The sequence below is a fragment of the Cervus elaphus genome, chromosome 27 (assembly GCF_910594005.1).
Source record: "Cervus elaphus chromosome 27, mCerEla1.1, whole genome shotgun sequence".
Lineage (NCBI taxonomy): Eukaryota > Metazoa > Chordata > Mammalia > Artiodactyla > Cervidae > Cervus > Cervus elaphus.
In genome coordinates, this window is record NC_057841.1 from 59,074,756 (window position 1) to 59,092,618 (window position 17,863).

The 17,863-nt window shown below is 41.7% G+C and overlaps 1 protein-coding gene across 4 annotated transcripts in view; it reads right to left on the bottom strand.

The window, feature by feature from the left end:
• Positions 1–8,714: 8,714 nt before the first annotated feature.
• ATP8B1 (ATPase phospholipid transporting 8B1) overlaps positions 8,715–17,863 on the bottom strand; it is a 148,438-nt gene continuing 139,289 nt past the window's right edge. For all 4 annotated transcript variants that reach the window (XM_043888797.1, XM_043888798.1, XM_043888796.1 and 1 more), the window contains 6 exons: positions 17,279–17,502; positions 16,037–16,120; positions 14,784–15,029; positions 14,332–14,470; positions 12,024–12,154; positions 8,715–10,430 (listed from right to left, as the gene is read on the bottom strand). In XM_043888797.1, the coding sequence (XP_043744732.1) occupies positions 10,206–10,430; positions 12,024–12,154; positions 14,332–14,470; positions 14,784–15,029; positions 16,037–16,120; positions 17,279–17,502 (1,049 nt within the window). In that variant the 3' untranslated portion in view covers positions 8,715–10,205. The remainder of the gene's footprint in view (positions 10,431–12,023; positions 12,155–14,331; positions 14,471–14,783; positions 15,030–16,036; positions 16,121–17,278; positions 17,503–17,863) is intronic.

Genomic DNA, 17,863 nt, shown 5'->3' on the forward strand with positions numbered 1-17,863 from the left:
GATCCCCTGGAGAAGGAAAAGGCAACCCACTCCAGTATTCTTGCCTGGAAAATTCCATGGATGGAGGAGCCTGGTGGGCTACAGTCCATGGGGTCGCAGAGAGTTGGACATGACTGAGCGATTTCACGTTCACTTTCCTTTTTCTTAAGATGTTAGACTCTTCTGAGGTCAGAGAAAACATGTGTGTATAAATGGCCTAATAGAACACTGCTCTCTGTAACCATGAATGGGAAACCACCATGTCTTTGGATTCCCAGTCACGGAAGAGGGCAAAGTAAACCTCAGAGGGTTGCTCGTCTAGGGAGGAATATGTGGGCTAGGGAAATCTTTTGAGAGGATTTGTGACTTAAGTAGGAAAACATATCAACTCAACTATCCTTTTTTGGTTTAAATATAATTTCTTTTTTTGTTGTTGTTATAGTCATGTCTGACTGTTTGCGACCCCATGGACTGCAGCATGCCAGGCTTCCCTGTCCTTCACTATCTCCCAGAGCTTGCTCAAACTCATGTTCATAGAGTTGATTGTGCCATCGAACCATCTCATTCTCTGTCATCCCCTTCTGCTCCTGCCTTAAATCTTTCCCAGCATCAGGGTCTTTTCCAATGAGTCGCCTGTTTGAGTCAGGTGGCCAAAGTATTGGAGCTTCAGTATCAGTCCTTCCAATGAATATTCAGGGTTGATTTCCTTTAGATTGACTGGTTTGATCTCCTTGCTGGCCAAGAGACTCTCATGAGTCTTCTTCAGCATCACAATTTGAAAGCATCAATTCTTTGGTGCTGAGCCTTCTTTATGGTCCAACTCTCACATCCATACATGACTACTGGAACAGCCATAGCTTTGACTAGACAGACCTTTGTCAGCAAAGTCCTGTGGTCACTGCTGAGTTTACAGATTTGCTGGGGCTTCCCTGTTGGCTCAGATGGTAAAGAATCCACCTGCAGTGCAGGAAACCTGGTTTTGATCCCTCTGTTGAGAAGATCCCCTGTAGAAGGAAATGCAACCCACTCCAGTATTCTGGCCTGGAGAACCCCGTGGACAGAGAAGCCTGGTGGGCTAGGTCCGTGGGGTCACAAGGAGTCAGACGTGACTGAGGACTAAGACTTTGAGTGCGGCGCTGTAACAGCATCTTTTAGGACTTTAAATGGCTCAGGTGGAATTCCATGCCCCCCGCCCCCCGCCACACACGCACTAGCTTTGTCCGTTGTAATGCTTCCTGAGGCCCACTTCTCACTCCAGGATGTCTGGCCCTAGGTGGGTGATAACCTAACCATTGCGGTTATCTGGGTCATTGAAACTTGTTTTGTGTAGTTCTTCTGTGTATTCTTGCCACTTCTTTTTAGTCTCTTCTGCTTCTATTAGGTCCTTGCCATTTATGCCCTTTATCGTGCCCATCTTTGCATGAATATAGCTTTATAACAATTCTTGAAATCAAGTGATACTAGCATCTCTGACTTTATTTTTCTTTCTCCTTTTGGCTATCTTAGGTCCTTGGCATTTCCGTTTGAATTTTAGAATCGGTTTGTCAGTTCTTAGCATAAAAAAACCCTATGAAATTTTGATCAGGAGTGTGAATCTATAGATCAGTTTTATCTCCTTCCCCTCTGCTGTTTTGTATATAAAAGGGTGGCCACCACACACAGAGTTCTGTACCTGCTCCTCTCACGTCACGATGAACCATGGAGATCTTATTCTCTGGTATCTCTGCTGTAGTTTCATGGCGTTCTGTCGTCAGCACGTACTTGACTTCATTTAACCAGTCCCCTGTGACGGATTTCTAGTCCACTGCCAGTGTTTTACAAATAGTGCTGCAGTACATGGTTGTACATGTCATTTCCCCTGTGGGAAAAATTTAGCTGCAGGATAAATTTGAGAAATGTGAATGCTAGGTCACAATATATATATATATTTGAAATTTTAATAGATATGACTAAGTTGCTAAGAGTTTTATCAATTTATATTCCTACCAGTAATAAAATAGGGGGTTTGTTTGCCATAGTATCAATATTGCATTGCCAGCCTTTTTCTTTTTTGCCAAGTTGATAGGTGGAAGTGGTCTACTAAAATCATTTTGATTTGGATTTCTCTATTACAGATACGATTAAACATCTTTTTGTGTGTATGAGAGCCATTTGTACATCTTTTGCTGTGATTTCTTTGTGTGCTTTGCCCATATTTTCTTTTTTCCTGTTGGATTATTGGAGTCTTTCAGATCCAAGGAAGTCTTTATTAGGATAATTAGCTTTTTGATGTGAGTTGCAAATATATTTTTATCCACTTTACCATTTATCTTCTTGTACTTTTTTTTTAAATAAGGAAGGCTTTTAGTCTTTTTTGTTTTGGATGTGCCACCGGGCTTGTGGGATCTTAGTTCCCCTACCTGGGATTGAAGCTGGGTCCTCAGTGAATGTGCAAAGTCCTACCCACTAGACCACCAGGGAATTCCCTAGTCTTAATTAGAAAGCCTTTCTCTACTCACTCTATATTGGAATTTTCTCATGTTTTTCTTCTAGTGGTTTTATGAGTATTTTTACATTTAAATCTTTTATTTACTTGAAATGTATTCTACTATAGTGTAAGGTATTCAATTTGTTTTTCTGTTGTGCCAGTACGGTTAATTAAAAAGCCTGTCTGTCTCCCAGTGACCTTTGATATCACCTTTATGTGTAGTAAATTTCCACACATGTTTGGAGCTATTTCTGGATCTTCTAAACTGTTCCATAGAATGTATAATCATGCATCAGAATCACATTGTTTAAATTGCTTTTTAAATTATGATTTAATATATGGTAGGGGTAGTCTTTCCACATTGCTTTCTCTTTTAGTTTCCTGGCTTTTATTGTAATAATTTTTCATGTGAACTTGAGTCTGTCTATTAAAGAAAATTACTGGCATTTTTATAGAGTTCATATGCCTTTTATATACTAGGAAGACTCTGCTCTTTATGGTGTTATAACTTATCCAAGAACACAGCATGCTTAAGTATTGCATAGTAATAGTTAAAGCATGCTTAACTATTCAGTTGCTTAACTATTCTTCTGAATTCACTACTATTTTAAAGCTTTGTTCATATAGGTCTTAATTGTAAACTTTATTCCTCAGTATTTTATCCTTTTTTTCTTTTGAAGTTGTAAACATAGTTGGGGAGAAGGAAATGATGACTCCCTCTAGTTTTCTTGCCTTGGAGAGTCCCATGGGCAGAGAAGCCTGGTGGGCCACAGTCCATGGGGCTGCAAAGAGGTGGACACGGCTGAGCGACTCAACAACAGGAACAGCAAACATTCGCCCTGGAACAGCACAGATCTGAACGGCACAGGCCCACTTATAGATAGATTTTCTTTCGGTTAATACTGCAGTCAGTACTGCACGGTCCGTGGTTGGTTGAACCCATGGATATTGAACTACAGATATGGAGACCCACCTGTCAGGTTTTATGGGCATTTCCAGCTGTGCAGGGGCTGGCCTGTCTAAGCCCTGCCTTGTTCAAGGGTCAGCAGTATTGTCTTTTCCCGTTATATCTTCTGTCTGTTGTTGCTGATAAATGAAGGTTATCCTTACGTTTGTTCTGTTCCCACTATCTTGTTGAATTCTTACTGTCATAGTTTCTTTCTTTTTTTTGTCATAGTTTCTTTAGTTGACCTTCCTGTGTTTTCCAAAAATACAACCGTTATCACCTTCAACAATTACAGATTTATTTCCTTTCCCACAATTATTATGCATCTAACTTATTTATTTTTTATCTAATTGTATTCAGACTGTTTTCCCCCTTTAAACTTCTTCCTTTTTGTGGATTTGCTGTTATTTTTTGCATTGTGTTATTTAGAATTGCTTTCAGCCACAAGTAGCAGAAACCCTAACACAGCTTAAACAAAGGATTTATTGTTCTCATACGGAAGTAGTCTGGAGGTCAGTAGTCAGTTAGCAGTTCAGCTATGTCAGTAATCTAATCTTCCCTCTGCCGTCTGTCAACCCAAGTTGATGCATAAAATTAACCATCACAATGGGTATGAGGTTTTCTTCTGTTGTAATGAAAATGTTTTGGAACTTGATCTATGTGGTGGCTACACAGCGCTGTGAACTAATGTACTAAATGCCTGAGTTGCACACTTTAAAATGGTTACTTTTAAGTTACACGAATTTCACATCAACTGAAAAAATACTAGAAAAATTGATTTTCTTTTTTTTTTTTTATTTTCTTTTTATACAAAACAAAAACAATGGTAAAACTACCATAACTTTCAAGGTTATAAGTGCTTATTTTGGAATCAGTTTAAATGTCTTCTCTGCATATAAATATGAAGAAGTAATGATGCCTCTGATGGACACTGCTGATTGGGTAACTCACTGTTCATTCCCAGTGTGATGGTTAATTTTATGTGTCAATTTGGGTAGGCTGCTGGGGCCACTATCTAACATCATACACAGAAATTAACTCAAAGTGGACCAAATTATTTGAATATAAGACCTGAAACCATAAAACTCCTCAAAGAACACGGAAGTGGTAAGTTCTTTGATCTCAGTCTTGTGATAATTTTTTGTTTTTTGATTTGACACCAAAAACAAAGGCAATAAAAGCAAATGCAAACAAGTGGGACTGTGTCAAATTAAAAAGCTCCTGAGCAGCAGAAGGCATCACTGAACGGGAGAGAATATTCGCCAATCATTCTCTACATGGGTTAGTATACAGAATATTTAAAGAATGCATACACTTCAACAGGGGAAAAAAAAAATCACCCAAAAAACAATTAAAAAAATAGCCATTTTTCCCAAAAGAGACACATATAGCCAACAGGTACATGAAAAGATACTCCACATCACTGATTGTCAGGAAAATGTAAATCACAGCCTCAATGAGATACCACCTCACACTTGTTGGAATGGCCATTGTCGAACAGATAACAAATGTTGGCAAGGAACAACACTGTCCCCACCCCACACACACAGTCAAAAATCTGTATAACTTTCAGCTGGCCCTCTGCATCTACAGGTTCAACTGTCAAGACCATACGGTGCTATAGTGTATTTATTGAAAAAAACGTCACGTATAAGTGGATTCATTCAGTGCAAACCTTTGTTGTTCAAGAGTCACCTGTATTGATACTGTATTCTGCAACTTTACTATTTTTTGTTTATTAGTTTTTACAGTTTTTTGGGTGGAGTCTTTGAAGTTTTCTGTATGTATATCACACCATTGGCATCAACTCATTGGTTGTTGAGTAGCATTTTATTTAATGTTCACATATTTGTGATTTTTTTCCAGTTTTCTTCTTGTGATTGGTTTCTAGTTTCATACCACCATGGACAGAAAAGATGCTTGGTATGATTTGTCACCTTAAATTAAGAAGACTTGTTTTGTGGCTTAACAAATGATCTACCCTTTAGAAAGTTTCCTGTGCACTTAGGAAAAACATGTATTCTGTTACTTTTGGGTGAAGTGGTCTGTGTGTGTCTGTTAGGTCTGTTTCCTTTAACACATTGTTTAAAACAAATGTCTCCTTATTGGTTCCCTGTCTGGGTGATCTATCCATTCATGAAACTGCGGTATTGAAGTCGCCTACTAAGAGAGAGCGAGCTAGGGCAGTGGGACTCTCGTCGTCTGCCTTCACGGACTGGTGTCTCTTGCTGTGCCCTGGAGGTGGGAGCCGGTGAAAAGCTTTCTCTGTTGGTTACAGTCCTGTGGGACCTACTGAGCACAAGCCCCACTTGGCACCACAGCCAGATAATCGAGGGCGCCCCCTAAGCTGTAGTCACGAAAACCAGGGTACCTGATGCAAAGCAGGATACCAGATACATGTGGAAGCTCCCTCCTGGGACACACTGGTGCTCTAGACTGCGGCACAGGGAGGATGTAAAGATGGTGCTAACTGCGGGGAGAAAAGGAAACCTCGATTAAAAATAAAAAAGATGGTGTCGGCCAGCCTCTGCGTGGGAGGGTGCCCCAGCAGGCCCCTAGACCGGCGTTAAACCAGACGCCTGCCCCTCGGGCCGACACGTGAACATAAGCAGTGAGCCTCTTACATAGAGTCCGGGTGCATCTCTGTCGGCTCCTTCTCCGCTGGGCCCTGGTGCGGGTGAGTCTGAAGGTGTAAGCTCTTTAATAGCAATTTGTTTGCTGTGACCTTTGGGTCTCATAGATGTGAGTCCCGTTGGCTTTCAAAGCTGGATGTGTCCGGGCCTTGTCTCAGATGCAGGTCTTAAATGTTGGGATGCCTGATGTGAGTTATAACCTTGTGTTCCTCGTGGAGCAGCTCTGAGTTTAGGGTACCAGCGGTGGGCTTTTCAGTAAAATTATGTCTCAGCTTTTCCCACCGGTTGCATTTTGTGCTTTTCCTTGAGTCCCTTAGCAAGCTGTTTTGATTTATTTCAGAGGAAATTGTTCCATATATAACTACAGATTTGGTGTGTTTGCAGGCGGAAGTGAATTCAGGGTCTTCCTATGTCACTATCTTAAACTGGCCTCATTTTATGGCAAAGTAGTATTCCATTATATGGATATACCCCATTTGTTTACCTGTTGGTGGATATTTAGGTTGTTCTTGCTGCTGTTTAGTCACTCAGTCGTGTCCGACGCTTTTGCAGCCCCACGGATTGTAGCCCACCAGGTTCCTCTGTCCATGGGATTTCCCAGACAGGAATACGGGAGTGGGTTGCCATTTCCTTTTCCAGGGGATCTTCCCAACCCAGGGCTCGAACCAGCGCCTCCTGCGTTGGCAGGCGGATTCTTTACCACTGAGCCATCAGGGAAGTCTCAGGTTGTTTCTATCTTTAAGTAATATCTTTTTCTTTTTTTTTTTTTAATTTTTGGTTGCGCTGGGTCTTCGCTGCCGTGTGCTGGCTTTCTCCAGCTGGGGTGATGGAGCTTCTCGCTGGGGCGGCTCGTGCTGTGGCAGAGCATGGACTCCAGGGCATGGGGGCCCAGCCGTGGCACACTCGGGCCTCACTGCCCCGTGGCATGCGGAGTCATCCCGGAGCAGGGTTGGAACCCGTGTCCTCTGCATTGGCAGGCAGATGCTTAACCACCGGGCCCCCAGAGAAGTCCCTGTTTCTACCTTTTTGGCTATTGTAAATAGTGCTTCTGTGGACATTCAGGTGTTTAAGTATTTGAGTACTTGTTTTCAGCATTTTGGGATATACGTATATACACACTACACACACCTAGGAGAATTGCTGGGGTATGTGGTAATTCTGTTTAACTTGTGAGGCGCCGCCAAACTGTCTTCCATAGTGGGTTCAGTGTTTGACATTCCCATCTGCAATGGATGGGGGTTACAATTTCTCCATATTTTTGTCAACACATGTTATTTTGTTTTAATAGTCATTCTAGTGGGTGTGAAGTGGTATCTCATTATGGTTTCAATTTGTACTTCCCTATTGAATAATGATGTTGAGGATGTTTTCATATGCTTGTAAGACATGTATAATCTTTAGAAGAATGACTATTCAGGTCAAGAACATTATTTTTACAGTGTTTAAGGGCCCAGCCCAACCTCTGCTTCTTCCTGGAAGTGCTGTTTTCCTCTCAGTGTTTGGTCAGGCCTTTCTGTATTTATAAATGCACCACAAGTTTTATTGCAACTCTAACTTACTAGCAGATTCTGACAAGACTTTTAGAAGCTGTCTTAAAGTTTTCCTAAGCTTCATTCACATCATATGAAGGCAGCAACTGTTAAAACATATTTAGATTCCATTAGGGTACATTTTGCTATCACGTTGGAGTCTCTTAAGAACCATTTTATCTCCACCAGTTGTCTTTACTCAACAGTTTCCAGTCGTGAGCATCAGCAAGAACCTTTAGGTGGTGCTCTTTTGTTAAAAACATTTATTCCTCACCAATTTAAATACAGTAGTATATCCTAAGGAAAAGTGGCCATTTTTTTTTTTAAAGGGGACCATCTCCCAGGTCTGCTGAGATTTTCTCATGCCATTTCTATTACAGAGGCTAATAATCTGTCCTATCTCCTCCCCGCGCCCCATTTCCAGTGGGTTGCCTTGATGCAGACATGAAATTCTGCTCCGGAAGTAGGCTATCCGGTGTAGGATAGCAGAGAGCTGGATCCTAATTTCCTGCCTTACAAAACACCCCTAGAATGAGAACTCTCTCATCACCTGCTACTACTACTGATACCTCCCCCAAAAGTCCTCCACTTCTGTCTTCCTTCAAAGAACCTCCTCCTCTGTAAGGTAGAGGGGTCATTTCCCTAATGGGGTCCCAGCCTGCCTTCCTGTCCAGGAGCTGACCACCTGTCCTGCAGCTGTGCGTCAGACTTGGCTCTCCTGGTCCCTACCTGCTCTCCTGCCCTTCAACACCCGGATAATTTCCCTTTGCTTATTTTTCTGCCAGCCCTTCCCCCTGTATTTCTGGACTGTCTACCTACTTCCCAGCCCCTGCTTTTTTGGTCAGGGGTTACCATTGCTTTTATTCCACCTCCAGAGAGCTGAGGTCCCTTGGATGAATTGTGCCCCTTCTCGTATCCTAAGATGCACTCTCCCTGGATATAGTTGTTCTTACCAACTGTTAATCCATACTCTGACTCTGTAGTCAGAGCCTCTTGTCTCAGCCACTTTGCCCCTACACTTAGTACCCCATCTGCAACTTACTTCTCACCACAAAGGATCCCTGTGTTCCTTTAGAAACCACGCAGGCCTAGATTCCCTATCATCTGCCCCACTCTAAAATAAAGAACTTAAAAAATACTTTAACAGATTGTACTTCCCCAAAATTTTACCAAAGTGTTTATTTTTTAAACAAAAATATAATCTCAGATTTACAGAATATAGAAATAATTTATCCAAAACAATTTGCATTTTAAAATTAATATTGCACCCAACCATAGAAGTCTTTGACACATTTACATTGTCGACCTTTCCCACAATTCGCAAAACGGAAGAGAAATCTGAAACTGACAGAATTACACAAGCTAACTTTTCTTTACAAAAAAACCTTACAATTTTTTTTTTATTTACAAGATAAAAATTGTAAACTTCCAGAAATTTACTTCCACAGAATAAAGAGCTAAACATTCTTTGCTTATATCTGCACAATGAACTATTTACACACTGCGATTTCCTCATAAGGAACTCGAATGAATATTGTGAACATTCACAACCTAATGGTAAAGAACAGAATTACTGAAGACACTTCTGTGTCTTCACTGGAATACGAAAATGAGTGTGAAACACAAAGAATGAGAAAAGCCCCTGGATAAATAACTCTTATCTCTTTGAGGCCAGTTTCCATAACTGCCAACGTCATCTTCAATTTTAAAAGGATACACTATTAGCCTTAGGAATATGGCTACGAACAGCCGTTAAGATGTCTTAAGTAGAAAAGAATGAGGTCTCTGTTTTATGTCCCTTATAAAACACTTAACACATAGGCAGGCACAAAAGTTTGCTTTTCAAAAGAAAGCTTTGCAGAACATTCTGCAATTTATCACTGATACCCTCAGTTTTTAAAAGCTTTAAAAAAAAAAACAACCCATAAATATTTAAATGCATCTTTTTTTAGACAACAGACAATAAGCTCACTTGGTTCTACAGGAAGTGGCTGAAATAATACACAATAGTAAGAGTAAACGTAGGTAATGTCCTTTTTTCACCTGGTAGTAGACGGAAACAGACCCAGACCTTGTGTTTATGAAATGTGAAGTCACTTTTGTTGATTGAGCTGAATTAAATCCACATGAGAACATGAAATCATGCGGTCCCATTATCAACTCTGAAAAAGGCAGACCACTTAGCTTTTAGGAGATGAACATTCATGAGTCTTCTGTCATTACTATTATAAGGTCTTTGTTATAGTAAGATAGACTCCAGGGGGAAAAAAAGAGCCTCTGGGAAATTCCTGACAAAGATCCCAGACAGGAAGAGCTTCCTAATTTTATAAAACGATACCATTTGAACTGAAATAGAAGACGTTTTCAAATTTTCTTGTCCTAGATTGAGACGGGGTTAAAAATGTTCACTTTGAATCATAACAAAGCATCAGCATCTGAATAATCTGACTTTTCAAAAGGTCTTCTTGGGTTGGACGACTGCCACAGCAAAAGCAAGTTGTTTGCTGAAAAGGTTCTTGTCTTCAGCATCCTCGTGACAGGTTCAGTTTTCTACAGAAAGTTCCCAGTCTCTCATTTTTAAAAAAAAAAAAAAGACAAAGGCGTTTCCTCCGTGTGACTGTTTTTCTGCAGGTCCCCCGGGAGCCGGGGCCTCAGCTCTCGGCGGTGCGCCGGTACTCCGCCGACCCGTCGGCGATGACCCCGTCCAGGGGCGAGCGCTTCTTGCGGATGCTGCGGCCCGAGGAGATGAGGTCGGCGTAGCCGCGCTGGTGCGAGAAGGCGTAGGCCGAGCGCCGCGTGGACACGTCCCGTCGGAACACGTGCTGGCGCCGCTGCCACTGCGTTTCGGCTTTTAGCTGCTTGCGGTGCTTCTGAATCTGCAGAAGCGGGAGAGGCAGGACCAGGTGAGGGAGAGCCGGGAGGCCGAAGGGAAACGCGGGTCTGCGCCCGCAGAGGGAGCCCCTCGGACTGACCGGGGCCCTGGACCAGGCTTCCCCACACCCGCCTCCCTGAGGGGTTGGCATCTCCATCTTGGCTTTAGAGAGGAGGAAGCAGGGGCAGAGGTTCCATGAGGCCTGCAAGCTCTCAGAGCTAGGAACGGGGCCGCCGGGACTCCCACTCCTCAACCGGCGCTCTTTGCAGCCCACAGGGCAGACTGGCCCAGGTGTAGCAAAGACCCTTAGTGCCTCTGGGTGTTGTAATGCACACACTGGTCAGTGGGGAGGGAGATACAGAGGACATGAAGGTTCCTTGCCTGCCTGGCAGCGCCTCTCCTTTCTGATGGAGATGGAGCTTATCCAGGTGCCCTCCTCCTCCTCCTCACAGCTACACTCCTCCCGGGATGTGGACTGCACCCGCAGGGTGGGACCGATTGATTTCCCTTGTTCTGGACTAGTCTGGGAATGGGCATGTGCCCTAATTCTGGCTCAGGAGACACGAAGGAAGTGTGCTGAGCCTTCCGCCAAAGTCCCCAGGCTCCTAAGGGAAAGCTCCAGGAGACTCAGTCTTGAATCTTCCCCTGGATAGAGACTTGGCAGGGTGCAGTGTCAGGAACTGCTGTAGCCATCTTTCAGAAAGACAGCAGAGGGGAGAGCGAGAAAGAAACCCAGGCCACTGCTCATCACCTGAGCCTGAAGCCCGTTCTGTGAGTGGAGGTGGTATGTGATCACTGAGCCCTTTTGAGCCGTATCTTCCTGATACTTGCAGCTCAAAAAAAAAAAAAAAGTGAAGTCGCTCAGTCGTGTCCGACTCTTGGCGACCCCGTGGAGTGCAGACTACCAGGCTCCTCCATCCACAGGATTTTCCAGGCAAGAGTATTGGAGTGGGTTGCCATTTCCTTCTCCAGGGGATCTTCCCGACCCAGGGATCGAACCGGGGTCTCCCACATTGCAGGCAGATGCTTTACCATCTGAGCCAAAGGATCCTGCTATAAGAGGTGACATTTTTCTTTAAATGGAAAAAACAAAATCCTAACCTGTATGCAGGGCAAAATACTAATAGTATAATTGCTGAATATATAATTGCTAAATTGAGAGGGTAGATGTATATACTGTTCTTCCTTTTTTATAATAAAAAACAAGCAAACAAAAATTCCAATCCCAGGGGACTTATTTGCAAGGTGGAGTTAAAGAGTAGTCCTGGGGACTTCCCTGGTGGTCTAGTGGCTAAGACTCTGTGATCCCAATGCAGGGAACCCAGGTTCGTTCCCTGGTCAGGGAACTAGATCCCACATGGTGAAACTGAGTTCGCAGGCTACAACTCAAGATTCCACATGATGCACCTAAGACCCAGTGCAGCCAAATAAATAAAAATAAATATTTTAAAAAAATAAATAAATAAATAAAGAGTAGTCCTAAAAACAGACCAAACTTCCTAAGAGCTGAGAATTTTGCAGGAAAGCTGCTTTGGAGAAAGGCTCTGATTTCTGTGAGAGGCACTCAGAGTTAGGAGAAGTCCGTTGTTTTCTATACCTTATCGCCTTCTGATGGCCAGATGGTCATTGACAAGAAGCGAATGGCAATAATGGGCAGCAGGCACACAGCAACGGTCAAGATGATGGTCAACCAAATATACGGCTGTCTCAGAGCATTTGAAGCTGTGCCTGGAGGAAGCACAGAGAATGACTCACAATGGTCCTTTCATCCCAAGGAGGGGAGGGCATGGCTAATATTCCACAGTCCACAAATGGATTCTCTCCGGTAAACTTTTACAACCAGATTGCCCTCCCCAGAACATCCCATCACCATTCAAGGAATAAACATTTTAAAACCAGACTAAGCAAAGCAGAATAAGGAACATAAATTCTTTGGAACAAGGCAAATGTATGTAAGTGACTAAATAAGGAAAAAAGGTACATTTGTTGGCACTGAAATAATTAGAAATGCAAAGATAGGCAATTTATACTTGGATTTTTTTTTTCAGGAACCTAAAAAAGCACTTTCCTATATATACCTATGGCTGATTCATGTTGATATATGGCAGAAATCAACACAATACTGTAAAGCAATTATCCTTCATTTAAAAATAAATTTTTCAAAAAAGCACTTTCCAATTTATACCTTTGGTTTGAAACTCCACATATTAACAGCAGGCAGTACTATTTGTGGGTAAGCCTTATGCTAGGTGTTTTATACGAATCATGCAGTTTACTCAATTCTGAGAGGTGAGTATTGCCGTCTTTACTACATGAAGAAACCAAGTAGTGGAGCAGTATTAATAAAAAATTGGTCCAAGGTAACAGAACTAGCTATGCAACTCCTGAATTAAAATCCATATCCATCCAGCTAGAGCTTGGCTTTTTCTACTGAACTCAGCTTCTAGTTTTTTATGTCAGAGGAAGTAACAATTCAATTCTCTTAATACAACCAGGTAATCATATATACTACTTAATTTTAAAACTGAGCCAAATTTGTTACAATATTTTCTGTACTTAATACTGTGAGTTTATAAAAATAATAGTGTTTATTTTTTAAATGTAGTTTTAACACTGATAAATGTGTATGGGTTTAAAAAACACTCCCTATGGGAATACCCTAAGTAACTGAGTACTAAAATTTTAAAACACAGTCACAGTAAGGAAGAACACAGACAAAAAAAAAAAAAAATGAGCTCAATTCCAATTAGAAAAGGGTTATTACCACATATGTGCTCAGTTGTGTCCAACTCTTTGTGACCCCATGTACTGTAGCCTGCCAGGCTGCTCTGTCCCTGGAATATTCCAGGCAAAAATACTAGAGTGAATTGCCATGCCCTCCTCCAGGGGAACTTGCAGACCCAAGGACTGAACCCACATTTCCTGCATCTCCTGCATTGCAGGTAGATTCTTACCACAGCTACTGCCTTTTATAACCAAACAACTGGTCATTAAAAAAAAATTCTTTTACAGGGAAACAAGTTTATGGGGCATTTTTTTTTCCATTTTGAATCCAAGCTACACATCCATAGTAAGTTCATAAATTCTAATTTATGCTATAAATTTTATGATATTAGTTCATTCTAACATTTGTCCGTTTGTCATATTATATACATCTGTAAACTACTGTTTTTTATAAGTTTACTTACTGCTCTGTGTGCATATTTCTGATGATACAATCCACTTTTTTTCCCCCATTTATTTTTATTAGTTGGAGGCTAATTACTTTACAATATTGTAGTGGTTTTTGCCATACATTGACATGAATCAGCCATGGACTTACATGTGTTCCCCATCCTGAACCCCGCTCCCACCTCCCTCTCTAACAATCCACTTTTAAGTTCTAGAATTCCATTATAATTTCTTTTGCTAATTTGATACTCTTATGTCTTTGGGTTATTTCCAGTTTTTAAAAGACAGAAGTATTGTAGTGATACAATCTTTTTACAGATTACCTTTCCAAAATTTGGTGTGTTTCATCTTAGGGTATATTCCTCATGTGGAAATAACTAAATCAAAATGTACCCCAAATTTTATTATGTATTTCTAGGTAGTGTTTTAGAAAGATTAAACTATCGTACTATATTGGGAAACATGTATCCCTAGTTTCCCAGTAACCTTCCAATATTAGATTTTATGGAAGAAATAAAAAGCACAGTTATAGCTTAAAGTTATTTAATTTGCTTTCCCCCCATCATGTTACCCTGCTTCCAACCCACTAACCACCATTCAGTCTCTACTCAGGACATTAATTTTCACTCACAGTAATTCACACTTTGTGTTTTTACTTACCCTGAAGTTATGTCAGAATCTAAATTAATGACATTTTTCTATTCATTTATTTTTGGAATTTAGAAAATACCAACCTGTAAATTGAAATGAAGATGGAAAAAGAACATGTATCCCAGCACTATGAAAGTCAAACATGATGCCAAAATAAAGTGCAATGCTTCCAAAAATTGAAAAAGCATTCACAAAAGTCCAATAAGAAGTATCCAAGCCAATCTGTTGGGAAACCAGAGAAAAACAGAGCATTCATTTTGGGGAGTTAGCAAGAAATAAAGGATCTAAGGATTCTGAAAATAGAATTCAGCAATTTAGGCATGATTTGGCTTCTGAACAATCAGAAGCTGCTCTTGGCTCAGGCAAGAAATGGGAAATACGTTTGTTGCAAGAGATGAAAATAGCATCCATTCATACTTGCAGAGCGGCAGAGGCTCGGCTGGAGGGAGAGTGGGAGCCAGGCAGATGTGCCTGCTGGTCTGCGCACAGAAATGGATGCAGCGGGCACTGGACATGGTCAGCTAAAGCCACATACCTGGAAGTTGACTGTTATTATGAGAGCAGAGGCGATCGTAACCGCGAAAGACTGATAGTCCGAGGGCGCCTCTCCGTCCTGCCCCATGGTCTGCGTGTAGGCTCCGTAAGGTATGAAGAAGAGGACCAGTGACGTTAAAGCCCCGTGCAGCAAGCTGACAAAGAATCTCCTGTAGTTGAAGAGCAGGTCTCTCTGTCCCACCACGTATAAGCCGGGGAAGCGGAGGCTCAGCTTGTCACTCACGTCCTTGAGGGGAAAACACTGGAGTTGAGTGTACTGCCCGCCAGGATCCAAGAACTCGGATACATTCGTTACAACTTGTACCTCACAAAGAATTGCGACTTAAGTTTTCAGGAAGGCAGAAACCAAAGAGAAATCCTGAATAATTTCATTGTGCAGACAGCAGCTTCAATACTGTGCTAAGTTGATTCAGTTGTGTCCAACTCGGCGACCCCATGGACTGTAGCCCGCCAGGCTCCTCTGTCTATGGAGTTTTCCAGGCAAGAATACTGGCGTGGGTAGCCTTTCCCTTCTCCAGGGGATCTTCCCGACCCAGGAATTGATTCCAGGTCTCCCACGTTGCAGGCAGATTCTTTACCATCTGAGCCACTAGGGAAGTAGCCCACCACTACTTGATATTTAATTTTGAGAGACTAGGTAAACTACTATTTTCTACTTACAGAAAGCAAATTAGTAATGTTTAAAAAAAGTATAGGAAGCCTATTTTTACCTCCTGAGAGATTATTGTTTCTCATTCTTTGAGAAAGCATTTTCACATTCATGATGAGCTAATTCCAGATTATTCTTTTTATTCTTTAAAGCAGCTTCTATAAAAATTGCAACTAGATAGAATGTAGATTTAATTAAACCAAGAAGTTTGGGGAGGTATTAAAATAATTTAATGTAACTAAAAATGTAATGTAACTTGCATTACATGTAAAGTTACAAGTAATGTAACTTTAAAAATGTATAAGTCATTATCATAGAGACATACTATATTGTTAGGTATCTAACAAGAAAACCTCAGCATCCAAAATGAGGATAACAAACTCTCTTATTGATGGATTCAACCCAGGCACAGAAATCTTCTTTTCTTACTATAAAACCAGAAGCACAACAGTTGTTGCCTGACAGCAGAAATTTAATAGGGCTCACTCAGAAACAAGTGAAAACCAAGAGAAGACACTGAAATATGTGCTTTGATACAGGTGCTCAGCCTGTGCAGAGCACCCCTGTCCACACCGGGGTCCTACCTGGTCGAGCAGCCCCATGAGGAGCACGGGCAGGCTGGAGTAGAGCACGTTGTAGAGGGTGATGAACCAGTCCTCGTACGCGGTCTGTGAGGAGATGACAGGGTCTGTGTCACCAACCAAGAAACATTGCCAGGCTAGTCAACACACATGCACCTGCCCTCTCAAAGCAAGGACATCCCCAGGGAGAGGACGCCCGCCTCCCCCATCAGCTATGCCCGCAGTAGGCATGAGTTTGTTTTTATAGAGTGGGCAGAATCAAAGGGCTTCTCACAGTCCTCTCCCTCCTCAAATAAGCGGGGAAGAGAATCTGGTCTATTTGAAAAATGCTGGAAAACATATCCATGTTCATCCTCTTTTATTAATGAATGAGATTACATCCAGCTGGCTCAAAAGTACATATGTACCATTCAGATTTGCTTTTATCTTGCTGGTCCAGCATTTCCAGTTAAACATTATCTAAAACATTTTGAATATAAGAAAGAGGCTTCTGAAAGGGATAAGCAAGACTGTGCACACACGAGTCCTCGGGGGGTGGGGGGAGGATCAGGATGGGTTGAGGAAACGGGCTGACTTGGCACCAGCATTGATGCACAGTCCTGCACAGAAGCAGGAAGAAGGATCCAGTCTTGCTCAAGACCTCCTGGCCCAGTTTCTACATCGGCCCTCCTCTTGTGCCAGTTGTCTGTGGCATAGCATCAAAGAGGTTTGGACAAGCACGGGCATTGGCTTAGGTTCATATTTTACTAATGGCATTTTTCTGCCATATCGCCAATTTGACATGTTAGATATGTTCCTACTCCTATTTCAGCAAAAGATAAAAATTTAAAAACCAACAGCAATGGAGACATAATGGGTCTATGATCACCTGAAATTTATATAATCCCTTTAGTCACAATATAATTTTATACTTAAATCTGAAGAGTTTGTTCAAAAGCTGAACAATTTCTTAAAGGTAAGATGACTTGGGAAAAAAAAAAACCTAAGGTGAAGGCAAAGACACACGAAGTCAACAGGCCAGGAACAAATCCCGCCTTTTTTAAAGGCAAAGTAAGTTCAAAGCACCAGAAACATTTTAGAAAATTCATAAACTTAATTGATCTATGTCTCAGTTACTAAGAGACACAGCATCAAAACTGTGAACACGGAAGGGAAAAATAGAAATTTTTTTTTTCAGAAGTAGTTTTATTCATGTAAGAGAAGAGCATTACTCATTTACTAATAATGACGGTGGTGGTATATTACCTGTGCAGAGTACCCATTGAAGAAGGAGTACCAGAAATGAACCAAAGTAAATGCAAAGTTTTTATAAAAGAAGTATCGCAGGAACTTGCACATCCTTATGTAAGACCACCGGCCATGCACCAGGAGCAGTCTCTGCAGGTGTCTGAACTGTGCAAAGGAGTAGTCACTGGACATGACAGCTTGCATGCCTTCTTGTCCACTTATCCCAACACCGATGTGGGCAGCTATGGGGTGAGGAAGCAGACACTGTGAATCGTACGCTTATTTTAAACCAAAACATTGAGATGATAAAAATGTTTCTATGGCAATACAAAAAAAAAAAAAACCTGACATTTATGAACCAATAAATGTGAAAGCTATTGCTCACAATCCTCTACCCCAGCTTCTGAACTCAAAGTCACAGGTACAGGTTGCTATACGGAGCACACGGTTGGGCCTCCATAAATATTTGTGTAAGGATCTCAATGGGTGATGAACTCCATTTGGATTATCTGCCCAGCTCATAAGCCATCCTTCCCAGCCACAGGGCAAGCCCTAAGCACCCATTTATATACCATATCTCCCTGCCTCCCTGGCCACAGCTGA